Source organism: Astatotilapia calliptera, chromosome 10 (genome assembly GCF_964374335.1).
Source record: "Astatotilapia calliptera chromosome 10, fAstCal68.1, whole genome shotgun sequence".
NCBI classification, from domain to species: domain Eukaryota; kingdom Metazoa; phylum Chordata; class Actinopteri; order Cichliformes; family Cichlidae; genus Astatotilapia; species Astatotilapia calliptera.
This window is the reverse complement of record NC_137431.1, coordinates 8,269,497-8,286,821: the sequence shown is the minus strand read 5'-3', so window position 1 is coordinate 8,286,821 and position 17,325 is coordinate 8,269,497. Positions and strand designations below refer to the sequence as shown.

Below are 17,325 nucleotides of genomic sequence, written 5' to 3'. Positions count from 1 at the left end.
TTGCCATCCTCATGTGGAAAAACCTCTTCAGTGAGGACGCAGGATGAACTCTTGCCTGCAACGCCAAAAATCTCAACTGATAAGGAACTACACACCATCTCCCACCTTCCCTTCTTAGCAGCCAACCGAAGGTGTCTCCCAAGTGGTTGGCATTTTAATAACAGAAATTTGGCACAGTGCAGCATTATCTGGGCTCTGTCATTCTGTGCAAGCATGACACAGCGTCCTATTTTGAGCACAGCATTTTTGTCACATCATGCGTGCCAGCAACAGCCCGATGAAACCCTGACCCTCACACGCTCCCACTGAAGTGACAAATGAGAGATGTGCTGCCCTAATATGAACGCTTTGAGACGCAAACGCTTTTCATTCCTTAAAATCGGGAGACATGTGAAAGGTAGGCGAATTTTGCCCTCAGGCAGCACATAAACAGCCTAGCGTGCATAGATGCTAATATGGGGGAAATGTATGATGCACGTGCAAGTTAAAATGCACATGTTCTTTTCCCTGCCTTATCTTACAGGGAATATATTAGATGGCTTTATTAGTAAACAAGTGTGTTCAGAAGCTGAGATGCATTGCTTAATGTGCAAATTGGGCCGATTTTAAGTTTCACTTGTATGTAAAAAATTTCAACCTGGTTTGATGGAAACATGCTTTTCAGCTGATTTCACAGAGCAAAGTGATTTGGTTTTTGTTGTTGTTGTTTTTTTAAAAAGCAAATGCAATTAGCTCAGTAAGCTTGAAATAACAAACTAAATGAATTTTGATCAGTGGCATAAGGATCCACCAAGTACCAGTAGCAGGTGCATGCAGGAAGTTTTGTTGGCGTAGTTTGGCCCATTGAACACACAGTTAAGTAATGGAGCAGCAGCTGGTGAGAGCAGTTAAGGTGCTTTGAAGCAGGTGTAATTTACAAAAACATGTGCCCGTTCTTCACATTGATAGGTCTATTGTAATTAAACCCAGAAATCAAAGACAATCCAGTTACTTGTGATTTCTGCTAAAATTTGCTAGTGGGGTTCCCCAAGCAGAAATAAAGCCAGCGTGAAAGTGGCACAAACTGCAGTTGCTAAAAAGAGTGAGTCACTCCTCACAGAGTCCCCATTTTAAAAGGCCATCTCTGTTTACAGGCTGATCCAATAAATGATTTTAGCCTCTCTTGGTTAATTTTCCTTTTCACAACAACTGTTTGGTAAATACATGATTTTAGACGAAGGAGACTGGGGGCGTGCCCCTTAGATTGACAGGCGAGACACAGAGAGCTCTAGGCAATCAATCTGGAAGGCCTCACCTCCGATAATGAGAGTCACTAAACTGGATCTCTTGGATGTTTGTTCTTTTGTTAGCATCATTAACTATAGCCTTTGCAAAAAAAGATTTGTGAAATTGTACTGTTTATTCACTATGCATGACGGCTCACTTTCATGTCTTCTTTCAGGTTGCTGTGACATGTTCAGGGTCATTACTGCTTTTTCCAGGGTTGTTACCAGGTTACTTTTTTAATGCATGCACCAAGTATTTAGAGTTAAAGACTTGCTTATGTGAGTAATACTTAGTGAAGTTTGTCCCCATTTCCCTCTGTGTAACATGTAAAAGAGCAACCAAGTCTGCATTTCCACTTTTCATACAAATATATAAGTCAGGAATATTAGGCAGACCCTGCTAAGAGGGACATATTTTACGATCCTCACACATCCACAAATATTTGAGAATCCACCTGTTCCTATTTTAGAGCAGTGTATCTCTATGGACATCTCACTGTTTGGGTACAAAAGTTTTGCGGTGCCATTAACGACAAACTCCAACTGGACCACAAAGGTTGTGTTAGCACCACATGCCTACAGTAACCAAGCCGGGCCAGGACACAGCCCCTCTATCATTTCAATGAGGGGAGCGAAAATAGGAAGGGCAGGAAAGTGAGAAAGTGGGACAACAAGCTGCTAATCGGTGGCCACTCAAAGCACATCACAGCTAAAAGCAAATAGAACATCTTCCAGATCTTATGTGCATGTTGGGAGGGAGGGTCGGTGTTTAGCTTAGCAACGCTGGCATCGTCTTAGAAAGCCGACAAGATGTGAGAGAACCAGCTGGGAGAGAGCAGCAGGCAACAGGCAGGCAGGCGAATTACTCGCACCTCTGTGGCAGAGGTGATGACAACGGTGAACTGAGCTGAGCAGCAACAATGCTGACATCTGTGAGAATGTCTAACCTCAGACTTTTCTTGTTGTCAAGCTAAAATTTCCAGGTACCTGCAGACAGTAATATGCATGAAATTCTTCCCGCTTGCTTCCCAATGTGGCACCAATTTAAACAACTACTCAGCTTTCACCTATCTGCAGACTTCCTTGATTAATTAAGAAGGCAAAAGTGTCTCACTAAGAATCCAGCCCATTTTCATACCGTTCCCAGGTAAGATTAGAGGACCTAATCCGTACCATGTCCTGATGTCCTTTTTTGTCCCACCTGCTCACTTGAACAAGTGTTTTCAGCCTCTTGCAGGCGACCAAATCACCATTTCAAAATCCGCACGTGACTGTGAAATGTAAAGTACACCACCTGTTTTTGAAGTGGTGACAAAGAAAAAAGGAATGCACTTTCCCATTAAGTAAGGAAACCTGAAGTATTCTTCTCATTGTTAAGCAGCCCACAAAGCCCCCCACCCCCGCCACCACCCCCAACACACACACAAACACACACACAATTAAGGTAAAATTAGAAAGCTTGTTCCAGAGCTTTCTAATCTGTCACCCTGATGGACAGAAACTTGCATTAAAGTGCACCACTAAACAATATAGATACTGCTACTCCCCTGTCCACATATCCCACCTTGTGTGTGGAATACTAACCAGACGGCAACCTCAGGTGGAAATTTCTTTCAGGTAACAGTGAGGAAGCACCAGCACTGACGGCACAGTATAACAAAAAAGTATAAATACAACATTTAAATGTTAGGCTAATGAGTCCAGCCATGGACTCATTGTCCATGTTCCCTTATCAAAGTATTTTCCTGTCCTTGGAACAGCTGCAGATCTGCCCTCTCAGAATTTGTTTTCGGCTTCCTCCCTTATCCTATCGTACAGTTGCTGACCATTTACTCAGAGAGCGTGCCTGAGTATGGCTCTGCAAAAAGGAAGGGTGCACAGACCAAAATGACAGTGCTTTATACTGGAAAAAAAGCATAGTGTTGTCCTCTAAAATGTCATGCTTAACCACTTCAAAGGTGCAAAATAACACAATCTATCATGCAGACAAACTCAAAGATCATCCTTTTTCTTATAAAGCATAAAGTACAAGTGACATGTCTGCCTTTTTTTGACAGAGCAGTCACCGTCAAGTCACAGAATCAGAAGCTATGCACATTCAATCTGTAGCTGTAGTATTGTTTATCCTGCTGTGCTAAACTACAAACAGAAGAGTGCAATTTTCTGCAGAAAAATGACAGGTTAAATGATGCAGAGTTTTCATTTTCAAGTGTTAATGGTGCTCACTTGTATCCCAAAAAACTAGCTAGTGCACATGACTAACCAGTTGGCATCTAAATACAACATAAATCGTTGTCTGGCAGTGTGCGGTTCACCCAAACTGCACCATGTGTGACTAAACAAAGCGCCAGTAAGTCCCAAAAACTACAAATCTTTAAATGGCCTCTATGCATACTTTCTACCTTTATATCAACCCTATAGGTAGAAAATTTGAAGCACAGACCTTCCAAGACGTTTATGCTCAGGTTTTGATTAGTGAAATTCAACCAATTAAGTCACAGTAGCTCCATCTTTTATATACAGTCTACTAGAGCTGCTCGATTATGGCAAAAATGATAATCACGATAATTTTTACTGAAATTGAGATCTCGATTATTTGACGATATTTATTTAACCCTTTAAGACCGACCATAGAACCAAGTCCGCCAGAGCTCATATTATTTTTTTACATGTTGTAGTGCCATTTGTGGGAGCATTTCAAGTTGCTATACAACTGTTATAGCCCATATTTTAATAATATGTATGCATTAAGTCCATAGTAACTACATTAATTGCAAAAAAGTGCAATAAACCACAAAAAAATTGAAAATCGTTTTTGTTTTGTTTTTTACATATATTTCTACTTGGAGAAATTTAAGAGGTTTATCCCTCAAAACTTTAAACAGCATGTGCAATTCGAGTTCTAAGCATCCCAGAAACTATTTAGAAAAGTCAAACATGACCAGTATAGGCTTTTAAGGCCTACAAGTAAAAAACTACATTTTCCACGAAAATGACGTCACTTCCGGTTTCGGGCAGGAAATGGCGGACATGCGACAGTTCGCGCCGACGTCTGTTTCACTGTGGGAAGTGCTACAAACAGCTGATCGGAACGGCAAAGCGTGTTTCTGGAATATTATGTTTTTGTTCCTGCAAGCGCTTTTTATGCAATTTTTGCAAAGCTTTATGTGGAAGGAAACCGTGACCGAGGACAAGCTGATGGCATCAGATGTAAGTACAACTCCTCTGGTTTCATATGCAAAACAAATTATTGCGCTAGCTTACGCGGTTCCGGTTCTACAGGGATTTAAAAATAGTTACACAAAACGGAGCGTGCTGCTCTGACCGGCTTTAAAGGGTTAACAATAACAATGTATTGAATAATGACTTTAAAAAAATAATATAAAATAGTGTGCAACACCACTGAAGTTTTTTTTACCTCTCTTTTCAACCAACGCAGTCACTCTCCTCTCCAAATAACTTCTGCTTAGCTTTCCGAGCTTCCCTCGGGTCCTCTTAATCAGCGGTCTCCAACCTTTTTTGCGCCACGGACCGGTTTATGCCCGACAATATTTTCACGGACCGGCCTTTAAGGTGTCGCGGATAAATGAGGGAGGGGCTAATAATCGGCTCAGTCATTTTTAATGATCGTTGAAAGCCCAGATCGTAATCGTGATTAAAATTCGATTAATTGAGCAGCCCTACAGTGTACAGGTTCAATTTACTGTCAAAAGGACAACACCAGTTGCTGTCACGGCCAGCGGGGGCAGACCGTGTGGAGAGTGTGTGTGGTGGACCCAGGCGCGAACACAGGTGAGGAGACGGGAGTGAACTTAAACTGAAAACGAGCCTTTATTTTGGGCTGATGCAGAAGGGAGTAGACAAAACATAACAGGGACAGAGACTGCAACTAACCAAAAACCTAAACTGGAAAAACACTAACCTGACTGAAAGGCATAACTATGATCACTGTGAACAGAATGCTGTGCAGATGCATGGAAACTGAACCAAATGGCGTGACGAAACAGACATGAACATGACCTGCACGGAACCTCATCGTGCTGCTGCATGAAAAACAACATAAACCAAATGGCAAACATGAACTGCACAGAATCCTGAAAAACACTTAACTTGACCAGAGGGGAGGTACACAGACGATGCGACAACGAACAAAGGAAGACCGAGGACTTAAATAGACACATGAGGTGATCAGGGGAAGTGGAGACACATGAGAACACAGCTGACTCGAATGAAACATAATGACAATACAGGGGAGAGTAACACCAACTACAATGAACAAAGAACACCAGACTCTTACAAAATAAAACAGGAAACACGGAGACATAGACATGGAGATAAAACATGATATGAACCTAACATAACCACATGAAACATGACATGAACTTAACCGCATAGACATGAAACGTAGACGCAGGAACCAGGGAGACGCAGGAACCAGGGAGACTGAGTACAGGCGGAGATGACAGAAATAACTAAGAAATAAGGTCTGAACAGCAACCTAGAATTTAACTAGATTGAAAATGAATACAAAAAAATACATAAAACTCAAACACTGGGTCACACGACCCTGTACCGTGACAGTTGCAAACTAGCAGCTTCATCTGCAGCTGACTAACAACACTGTTTTCTTCAGCAACTTTGCAACATTATTGGTATCAACAATATCATAACATTTTTTGAGCATTTACTTTCCCAAATAGCTTATTTACTTTGATATTATGGCAATAAACCCCCAAAACTTTGAAAATGTTTTATTATGGAAAAACTGTGTACATCCTGTCCATTTTAGCCAATTCTTGATTGTTAACACAACCAATAACTGGAATGTGTCTACGTCACATGGTCTGACATAGTTCATTTCATACAGACGCAGTTAGTACGCAGGTGCAAACAAAACCTTTCTTCCTGTGATGAAACAACACCATACTAAGAAAGCCAACTGCAGCTGATGTTAACACAGTTTGGAGGAGGGGGGGCAGTGGAGTCATGATTCTGCTTGTGTAGGTGGATTAAAGGAACGGCCTGACAAAGGTGCCCATTGTTTGGCCTTATTAAAAGCCCTGCGAGTGTTTAACATTTGCATTATCATGAAAGGAACGAGAGACAGAGGACTGTGGCTCAGGCAAATAGCAACGCAGTCAGAACACCATCTGTCTCAAAGACAAAATAAATGAAATCCTTGGAGACGGGCTTATCAAAGTACAAATTACATCATGACCACAGTAATGAGTGCACTGACCTAAAAGACGGCAGCGGACTCAAAACTAAATACTTCCTACTGATTTATCTGCACAGTGATGTGGTGAACAAAGACATGGCCTAACTTTAGTCTGGGGAAAAGGGAGGAGAAAACAGAGGCATCTGGGTCACAAAGACAGGAACGTAGTCACTTTTTAAAAATCCCATCATTTCAAAAAATAAAGAATCGGATAGAGTGCAGTGTGGGTTTGTGCGTGTGGTGTACCTGAAAAGGCGAACAGTCAAAACTGGAGAAATATTTGAGATGTTTAACAGTGCAAGACTGCACAGTAACAAGGCCACCCTTTCACTGTGCTGCCTGATAAAAGTGAGTCTTGTTGGAGATAAGCCCAAAGCTAATTCTATATTACTTTTGAAGCACTCACGTTAAAGATGAAATGATCAAAGCCCTGTAAACCTATCTCACAATGAGCTGATGGAATATTACCCTAAGGATAACAGGAAAAAACAGCCCTGTGTCTTTTGCATTGACAACTGAAAAACTGATTTTGAACTGGCCCCGCGTGGTTTCCAGACTTTTTATGTTGTGATTTAGAGTTTATCTCAAACTGGAAGCAGTAAAAATGTGACGCTGTCAGTGTTTTTGTGTGCTTCAAAGAATAAAAGACAAAAATTTAAGCTGCATGCAACAGGTTTAAGAGGTGCACAGTCCTTGCCGGTCGGCTTGTAATGTATGGCCAAGGTTGCAAAAGTTGGTATCCAGCTTTGAGTAGCTGAAGAAGGAAACAGAAAAGTCATAGTTTATCCCTTTGAAGGCAACTGAGCAACTGTCTGGCACAGACAGGCAAATAATGAATTTTCATGGGAGAGAAATCAAAGCAAATCCAGAAGTCTGCTAACGATGACGCATTTCATACCAGCCAAAATGTCCATTGTGTACCTGCTGCTTTTTGCATTTACTCTCAAAAGCTGAAATATCCTCTTTTTTCCAGATGTTCCTCTGTGTTACTCCTCCTCTACTTGTCTCAGATGAGCTGGAGATGTTGGACTCGGCTGCCAAAGTAAAAGCAGATAAAGGCAGCTGCCACTGCACTTCCAGCCAACGTCTTTGCTCAAAAAACATATACGCCCGAAGTCAGCGTTGACCCCTACAGAGAATAACACACAAGGAGACAGAAACCACAACTCATTCTTCCATTAGTGGGTTTCCCTTGTTTTCAAAATGCTTTCTTTTACTGAGACTACACTTCCTGGTCTGAAAGTTCAGGACACAAGAGGAGTGTTTATGGCATTATACTGTCACCAATTCTTTATGAAATCCCTCAATAGCAACAGAACTGAAGTTCTAATGCTGGCAACTGAGTCCCATAAGCAAACCAAACTTCAGTGGTCATCACGACCCAAATGTAACTTTTTTAATATTCTATTTTTTATTTTTTTTAATACTCTATCCTATTTTTCTGTGAACAGAACACAGAAAAATAGCTTAATATAACAAGCACTTACTAGTAAGTCTGTAAGCACCGAAAACATGGAGAAAATGTATTCTCATATTTTATTTACCTTTCCTGATCAGCAAACTGCAGAAAGTGACAAAAATTTCAGTTTCTCTGATGTCAATTTAGGCTGCCTCCAAAAGTGAGTCAACTCCATATACCCCGTGTTAAACATGTTAATAGCTTTAGAGCAGACTAAACACATGCAGAGCTTGCTAGCAAAAAATCTTTTGGACTCTGTGGCTAATCTACCTCTTATTAAATATAACAAATCAAAAGGCTGTATTTTATTGTTGGTGATAGGTGTGAAAGCACTGCTCCAGGTGTCCTGGTGACTTAGTATAGATAGCAGGAGGAGCAGAAGCCTGGATGAAAATAAGGAGACAGCAGCCTATGATGCACCGCAATCTCGGTCCCACAGTCTGTGCACATCTGTTCCATAATCCATCTGCTCTTGGTTACTTTAGTTGGTTAAGTCGAACCAATGTAAGCCTCCATAAAATCCCACAAACCCCTTTATTCATGAGCGATTCTTGCCAGCTCTCTATCTACTCTGACAGCTTCAGTGACTCTACAGAAACCCGAAGGTTGCAGGTATCCGCTGCCTTCTCGCACCAGTAGTTTTGCACACTATCAAGCCACAATTATACACGGTGCTTCCACTTAAAATTCGGTGCAACAAGCACCAGGGTGTTTCAAAATAACCGCAGAAACCTTTTTTGGTTTTGTGCACTTCAAGCATGTTGTTTTTGATTTATTATTCCGCCGGCTCTACTGCAAGTCATGGGGCGTGCTCTATGCTGACACACTGGAAGCAGTTCACACAGTCTCATAAAAAAAGAAAAGAAAAATCCTAGATCAATTAAAACTTCTCTCCCTCAGGACCATCCATTCCTACAACTCCTTCCCTCCTTCCAAACAGGAGGTAACCAGGACGACAGCTGCACACATCAGCTTCTCCTTAAAAAGTCTTTAATTGTCGCCTGGAGGTAGACATGTTGCTGCGATCACCAACATGATGCGACAGAGAGGGTTCAGGGTTCATTTTTATAGGCGCTGTTCCCCACAGGCAAAAGAGTGTTATTTTTAAAGTTTTTATTTATTTGTGGTGGATAACTTCCAGGATCAGGTTTGTGTCACAATCTGAAGATAACAAGTACATATTTAATTACTCAGACTGTCAGCAATGTTTTGGAGGTTTTTTTGTATATAAAAAGAGTTCAAGTTAGAGAATCATTTTAGCACTGCATTTAGTTCCCGTTCATGTGTGAATACAGTATACACACTGCCGGACTTAAATGAATTATTGTGAGGACAAATAAAAATGGCATTTTCAGTGTATTCAAAAAGGTGAATGCTCATGTCGGTACACCTGAGTTGCAGTAGTTCCCACATGTTTCCTCTGAGAAAAGCTCACTATAGAATTCCCAAACTGGCAGTGAGTCATCACGGGGACGGTATCGTACTTAAAGGGGATAAAAGCCTAGCACACCCAATTTTAATGTATGTATGCATGGTAATGTATTCCTCCTGATCCCACCTGATACTAAGAAAAATCAGAGGTGCACCATAGTAAAACTGGATATGAGAACAACGAACTCTCTTTTGGCTCGTCCCATTACACTGGAAGGATATGCTTGACCACCTTTGGTCTCCATCAAAAGCTTCACTTAAACTGCATCCACATCATGTAGTTTAACTCTTGTTAAACGCCACCAAGTGAGAAAAAATATATACGGTACTTGGAATTACAAGATCAGTACTTTCTAACTCACAATACAGGTGAAAAGAACTACACAGTCGCTAGCTTCACCTCCACTGACTGTCCCCTCTGTTTTTATAGGGTTGGTGTCATTGGAGCATTTTAATTGCACTATCTGGGAAATTTTATGACCCGCTTTGAGGTTTAAAACTGTCCGAACTGTCCGTCTGTGCTTCGGTTTTACTGAGTGAAATTCTACTATTTTGTGGTGGTGGCTACGTCCATCTTTTAGCTACAGTATATGGGTTTACCCCAATTTTTATATATTAGCAGGTCAACATTTGCTTATTAGCACAACATGCTAATAAGCAATAATAATAAGCACAGTCCATTCACAACGTGTTTGAGACCCTTGAGACCAGTTGTCTTCCTAACATTAACATATTTAATGTATTGTTAATGCTGCCCTCTGGCATATTTCAGTTAGACCAAAGTAGTAGAGAGACTGACAGACAAGCACAATGATCCACAGAACGATGTTGCTATCATATATTTTTCGAGCACCAGTCACAAACAGTATAATCGAACTGATGCCAGGCGATTCACTACATTAGGCAAACACAGTCAGTGTCACCTGACTCTTGACCCATCTGACTGGCATTGTGTTTGTGCCAGATAAAATTTGCAAAAACATACTTGAATTCATGTGGCCTAGTAATACGCATCCACACACACACACACACACACACACACACACACACACACACACACACACACACACACACACACACACACACATAAAAGCCCCAGTTAAAGAAAACAGGATTACTGAACAATCAGGCCAAGAAGCCTTTTCATCTGAGAGGAGCAGAATCAATAAGCAAGGCTTTCTATGAGAGTCAACAAGTCCAGACATGGGCCAAACTCAATCACTGTAAGAGCTGTTTTCACAAAACCACTTCGTGTTCATCGGGTTTCACAGAGGTGAAGTTTGAGTGGGAGAATATCCGCACTTTCAAAAAGCACAGATTACACCATTTATTCAGAGTAAATTAAGCTTGGTGTGGAGTTTAGTCTAGTACTCCTGGCACCACCGCAGTGCCTTTTCTCTGAATCACGTGTTGCCCTGTGACTTAAGCCTGAGAGCCTTTCCATGGCTTCAGTGTAAAGTGAAACAAGCAGACAGCAAACAGATTGCTTCTACCATAGCACAACATGCAGGAAGAGAGAGCTTGTGGCCTCTGCTTGTTTCGCATTTTGCAGTGATGCAAAACCACTGGAGCAGTGAACAGTTCTGATTCAGACATTTGCAAATAGCTGCAACAGATGGATGGGACATAACTGTACAAAGAGAAAGCTTTCCCCCTTTTTTATAACTTCTATTAAACATGTTTAAGTTCACTTTGTAAAGTTCATCCATCCATTTTTTTCCACTTTTCCAATTCGGGGTCGTGGCGCAGGCTGGAGCCATTCCCAGCTGCCATAGGGCAAGAGGTGGGGTTCACGTTGAACAGGTGTGTTGCAGGGATAACGAACTTACTAATGAACTTACTGATTCAGAACAGCTCAATTTATCATTAATACACTGTCTCTGCCTACACTGAAAATCCTTTTCAGCTATTAAAAATGCAGCATGTGGGATTTAGTGGTATCTTGTGGTGAGGTTGCATACTGCAACCAACTTAATACCTCTCACCTCATCCTGTCCTTGCAAAATGAGAACCTACAGTAGTACCCTCACACAAATTCAAAAACAACCCTCTCAAGAAGGTATTTGGTTTGTCCAATCTGGGCTACTGTAGAAACAATAGTGGTGTGGCATGGCAGACTCGTTGGAAGAATACCCTCTGAAACAGAGTTGCAGAGTTTATTTTTATTTTACAGAAACATTTTTTAACCAATACATGGCAGACGGTGAAGTCAGGCTGAAAAACTCCTACAAGAAGCTGTTAAAATATTTCAGTGTATAAGGGTTGAGAATAAAACCCTCATCTCTATGTTCAATTAAAATGTTAAAAAAAAAATCATAATAATTAATCATTCTTAATAATTTATGAAATTGACCTCGTTCTAGCTTTCTTTGTTTTATGTTGTATATGTACTGTTACACTGCTTGGCCAAAGTCTCATATAATGAAGTCACTGTATGTAGAAGTTTTTTGGTTTTTTTTGGGTGGGGTGGGGGGCTCTTGGCTCTTTATATACAGGTCCTTCTCAAAAAATTAGCATATTGTGATAAAGTGCATTATTTTCTGTAATGTACTGATAAACATTAGACTTTCATATATTTTAGATTCATTACACACAACTGAAGTAGTTCAAGCCTTTTATTGTTTTAATATTGATGATTTTGGCATACAGCTCATGAAAACCCAAAAATTCATCAGCTACCTCACAGTAGTAATGAGGTCTCCTTGTCTCTCGCTGTTAATGTTTTTGTCTCACTAGTTTTCTTGCTTTCAATTAACCTCACCTGCAGTGTAATCTACTGGATGCTGGCTGCACCTGCTAACATTCACCAAGCCTGCTTGGAAACTCCTGGAAAAACGCTACTACTCATGGGACTCACCTGCCTGCAGTCACTCCTGGATTCCTGGAATCACCAGTTTGGGAAATCTGGAACCTTTCATGCATCCCACCATTCAGATAGATGCTCACTCTATCCCTAACCCCCACATGCAAGTAAGCCTAAACTGATTAAATTCATACTCACCTTCAGCCACCCGTGCAGCTCTGGATCTAACCACCCTCTCCTATATTTCAGTGCCTCCACGTCAGAGAACCTTGCTGCCTTTCTCTCGTCGCTCTTTGTACATATTCCCGTAAAACATCAGCTTTTTTTGTTCACTTAGTCTGTCAGTCACACACTCCTATGACATAATGGAAATGAGCATACAAGGTTTCCCAATATCAGTTTTTGTTTCGCACTGAGTAACAATCAAGGGAAAATGACCCTGATTTTTACAGCATTGTACTTTTAACATAGACTTTAAATCACTGAGGTAGAGGCACACATGTTCTTATTCACGTCATACAAGTTCATGAATGTATTTGAGAGATGGTCAGCAATGCTGGAAGTATCACAGCACAAACTTTCCAAGCTGTTTCGATGCACTGAATGAGGCAGCGCGAACTGCTGCAAATCAACAAGGAAATCTCCCTGCAAGGTTGGATATAAGAATCCCTGAAAACCAAAATAAAAACAAGGAATAACAATGAAATACTATCCTTCGGGGTTTCGAGCGTCACTTTGTTTGCTTTTTGCTCTATTCTGAGTGTGCATAGTGCAATCCGAACCCTCTGCGGCCGTCAGAGTATCTATAGATCGCCGAGGCGGGTTTACACTCAGACTTAGCTGTAAACAAGGCCATCCAGAGACCATGGCTGACCCAGCACCGCACATCCCCAAATATCTGATTCATCCCTTCAAAAGGCCAAGAGCAAACTTCTCAGCAGCTGCATGCTGAATCCCCAATAAATCCACCGGACCAAAAGCTTTGAATCGTGCTATGAAAACGAGGATGCAGGTGGCTGGAGTGGAGTTTAGTGCAATACATACTTTCCAGACAAGCCAAACAAAGCACACACACACACACTTCTCTCCTTCCTCTTTCCCTTGCTTCTCAAAGGCGATTTGCAGGGAGGAAGAAAGCACTCGGAAGCGGCGGCCTTTTGTTCCCCGATACTTTTGCATGAGGGAGGAGAGTATGTTTTGTTTATGGGACAACACAGTGTTACCATTAAGGCTTTAATCAGAACTGTTTTCTGCAGTCAGCCTGGAATGACACCCCTCTTTCTCCGATTTGGTTCCCACCGGAGGAGCAAACAGGAGGAGGAAGAAAGGAGCGGGGAATGTGGGAATGTCTCTACATCGTCGCCACGGCGGGCAGCTCCTAAACATGGCTTTAAATTAGGGGAAAAGAAAACACAAGCTAAAAAAAGGCAGGCGCTTAACTATACTCCTGCCTGCTAATTTGTCACCACTTGAAAAACGGGGGAAAAAATAGCAACAGTTTTAAATCACACTATTTTAAAGTCAGGGTATGCCAGCCAGTGTGTATGGTAGAATGCTTAAACACAAGGGAGATTTAGGTCACCTCCGTCAAAGTTACACATACATCTGAACCACTGTCGGTGGACTCTATGGAGTTCTGGCTGCGTTCATATTAGAGAGAAGCAGAAATGGAGAACACTCAGTGTCTGGTTCTGGTTGGCTGGCTGGGATCTGACTAGTGACAGCTGGGGCTTGAAAGCCTTACATCCAAAGCCAGGGCTCGATGCCACTTGCTACATAGCAGCGCTGAGCTAAGCCCACCCCCTCCTGTCCAAGCCCTCACTCAAAAAGATCACTGTACTGGACAAAACATCAGGCTGCTGCCAAATAAAGGATCATCTCTTTAAAGTCAGAGAGCGGGAGGGGTGCTGGAGGCAAGACGAAATGGCAGTACGGTCGATCTGTCTGCTGCCACGTCTGAGACAAGGAAAGGGGTCACGGAGAGAGGAGTTTCTCAGACCATTAAACAAACAAACAAACAAAAAGCTAAATTCAACACCACCTGTGTGTCAGTGTGCGCAATCCATACCTTGTCGGGCAGTGGCAGACAGTGATGTACCCTGTGCTCCAGTTTGACGATGGTGATGAAGTCACTCTCTTGTCGTTCATCCTCACTTGTGTTGCAAAGAGACAGAGGATGATACTGCAAAAAAAAAGGAGAGAGAGCAAGGGGTTAGCAATATTTTTTCTTTGCAGTACTTGCTACAATGCACACTCCAGAAGCACGAGCACAAAGTACACAAACAATGAATCTGGGAATGATGTACGACTTAAATGGTAAATGGCCTGCATTTGTATAGCACTTTTCTAGTCCCTAAGAACCCCAAAGCGCTTCACACTACATTCAGTCATTCACCCATTCACACACACACACATTCACACACTGGCGATGGCAAGCTACATTGTAGCCACAGCTGCCCTGGGGCGCACTGACAGAGGCGAGGCTGCCGGACACTGGCGCCACCGGGCCCTCTGACTTACTGAACTTTCTTTAGAAATGATGTAAATGAGGCAAAATTACTCAATCACACTGAGTGCATGCAGAAGCAGTAGAGACAATTTAAGGCATTAACTATTACAGAATCACCAAAGCTTTCTGATATATTCAGGTGTAGTTTGGTGGGGGTTTTGGCATTACAAGGGCCTACTTATATTTAGATTTAATTTTTTTAAATTAAATAGTAGATAAATAACTCATAGTGTTATCATATCTACATTTTTCCATATCTACCCAAAAGACAACCTAAAGTGTGTGACCTCAAACCAAAAGCAAAAAAGAAAAAGAAATTTTCACAAAGATGCTTTAAAAGACAGTCTGCACAAAAATGCTAAAGCTCTTTTTCACACCACTAGAGAACAACACTTGCAATTTATGGAAGCCTTTATGTGTTAAATTAAATGGTTTCTTCCTAAACCATACCCAGGCTGACATCAAGAGGAAAACTTTGGCACCCTACGAAATCAATGACATGGATGGCAGTATTCACTCCCACTTAAAGCCTTGAGGACTGAAAGAATGAGAGATAGTCAATCTTTAGTGGAACATTTGATCCCTTCTGAAAGGAAGGAAATTCTGAGCTGCTGAAAGGCTGCATTTAAGAGCTCAAGGGATCGCAGCAGTGCTTGCAAGTCACAGACATGCTGTCACGGGCACAGGGAGTTGCACGGCAGTCGGGAAAACAGCATCGCTAATTTGCCTGGCTGACATGAATGATAACACCTCAGGTACAGGTCCTTAAAGTTCACAGATCACTCTGCAGCACCTGGTCCCTGGGGTTCCTCCCTAGCCCTGTCTTGGCCTGTCCTTTCCTAGCCCTGCTATGAGCTCGTCCCAGCCTGGTTCTGCCACGGAGGGCCTCTTCATGTGGCTGTGGGCTGAGGTAATGGGGCTCCCCCTCATCTCACCCAGCGGAAATCCCTAAATTAAAAAGACCCAAGGGTGACATCAACAGCTGGCATAATGACGTAATGTCCCGCAAAGGGCTGTTGCATGTCTGTCAGAGGGTGAAACAGAGAGAGACGAGAAGAAAGCAAGCAGAATCGGGGAATCAGGGTGGGATAAAAGAGAAACACAGGGGGTGGACCTTCATCACAGCGGCTGTTCAACGCAATGGATTAAAATGAAATAATGCAGAATGTTATCGAGATATCGGCTGTGATCATTGGCATAAGAAACACCAGCATTGATGCTAAATGTCTGCCTAAGATGCAAACAACATGACAGAAGAAGTGCATTAACATAGTCACTGTCCGCTGTTTTAAGGGGTCCGGTTCCAGATGTAAATTTCCAATTCATTTTCTCTTCTGATAATTCACAAAATCCTTGGATCACAAGTTTTAAGCCAAGCCAACCAGCTATGAGGTGAATCATAAAAAGATTTTGATCTGGATAAAAAGAATAAAGGGAAATAAAACAAAAAGACTAAGGTACAAGACTGTGTGCATAACGACTGTAATTTTAACAGAGAAGGAACTACTCATCCCACAATGCACTGCAAATCCCAGATTCCACAATGAACAACGTCCAGCCTTCTTGAATGTAATCCTTTTCATTATTGTGTTGTATAATAATAGATTTTATTATATTTTGTAATTTGTGTGTGTGTGTGAGTAGTAAAGTTTTGCACTCTCTTTCTTCTTTTCCACCTGCCTGTTTTCACTCTCTCTGTGTTTATACTGCACTTTGCATTTAATCATTAATTACTATTATTCTCTGGCTCTCTTCCACATTTGTCCTATTGTCCAATATAACACAGACATGCGACTCCTTTAGGAGCACACACCATCATTTCATCACGTTGTAGCTTATAGTAAGTCTGCTTTGGATCGTTATGTTATGTCTCATAACCTAAAATCCTATGGAGACTATGAATGGGATGTTGAATGTTCTTCAAGAGCCATTCCTGAAGACTACTCAAAGAAATGACAAGAAAGATTGTCTAAGACCCTTCAGGCTGTGTTGGGGAATAAAAATGGTCATACCAAATACTGACTTTCAAGCTCATCTGTTCGTTCATATACTCTATTTCCATGAATGTGTTGTTTCACATGTTTTGCTGCAGCTACTTTCCATTTTCCTAGTCAAATATAATGACTAATTAGCACTTCAGTGGCAACCAAAACAGTGTGTGGTGGTACTCAACATCCACTTTTAAATGTACTGAAATGAAAGCATCTAGAAGATGACAGGTTTGCTTGACCTCACAAACAGAACCTGTTGTGAATTCTCAGACCCTTGCATGTTTCCTTAATGGCAGCCACTGTTCAATAGAAAGGCAGGCAACAAGACAGCATGGACTCTTGGCCAGCCTTGCATGCAGGGCTGCCAGCTGCCTCTACCAGTCTGCATTTACTAGGCCCAAATTAGAGGCCTACAGTTGAATTTGGCCTTTAACAAAGAAAAAGAAAGAAAATAAAAAACAAAAATCCTTTAATGACACAACTTCACAGATGCCATGACCTCTGCTCATTTTTGCTAACGGCTGCTTGGAAATGACGAGAAGAGCTGCATTCAGAGTCTGATTTTACAGTAAAATTACAACACTCATTTGATTCTTAAGGCTTATATGATCGTGTCTGGCTCTTGCCATGACATTAAACATGTTGATGC

The 17,325-nt window shown here is 41.6% G+C and overlaps 1 protein-coding gene across 2 annotated transcripts in view; it reads right to left on the bottom strand.

Moving 5' to 3' along the window:
- Positions 1 to 17,325, bottom strand: part of LOC113030866 (uncharacterized) — a 119,043-nt gene that overhangs the window by 18,216 nt on the left and 83,502 nt on the right. For both annotated transcript variants that reach the window (XM_026182619.2, XM_026182620.2), the window contains one exon: positions 14,245 to 14,358. In XM_026182619.2, coding sequence (XP_026038404.2) covers positions 14,245 to 14,358 — 114 coding nt within the window. The remainder of the gene's footprint in view (positions 1 to 14,244; positions 14,359 to 17,325) is intronic.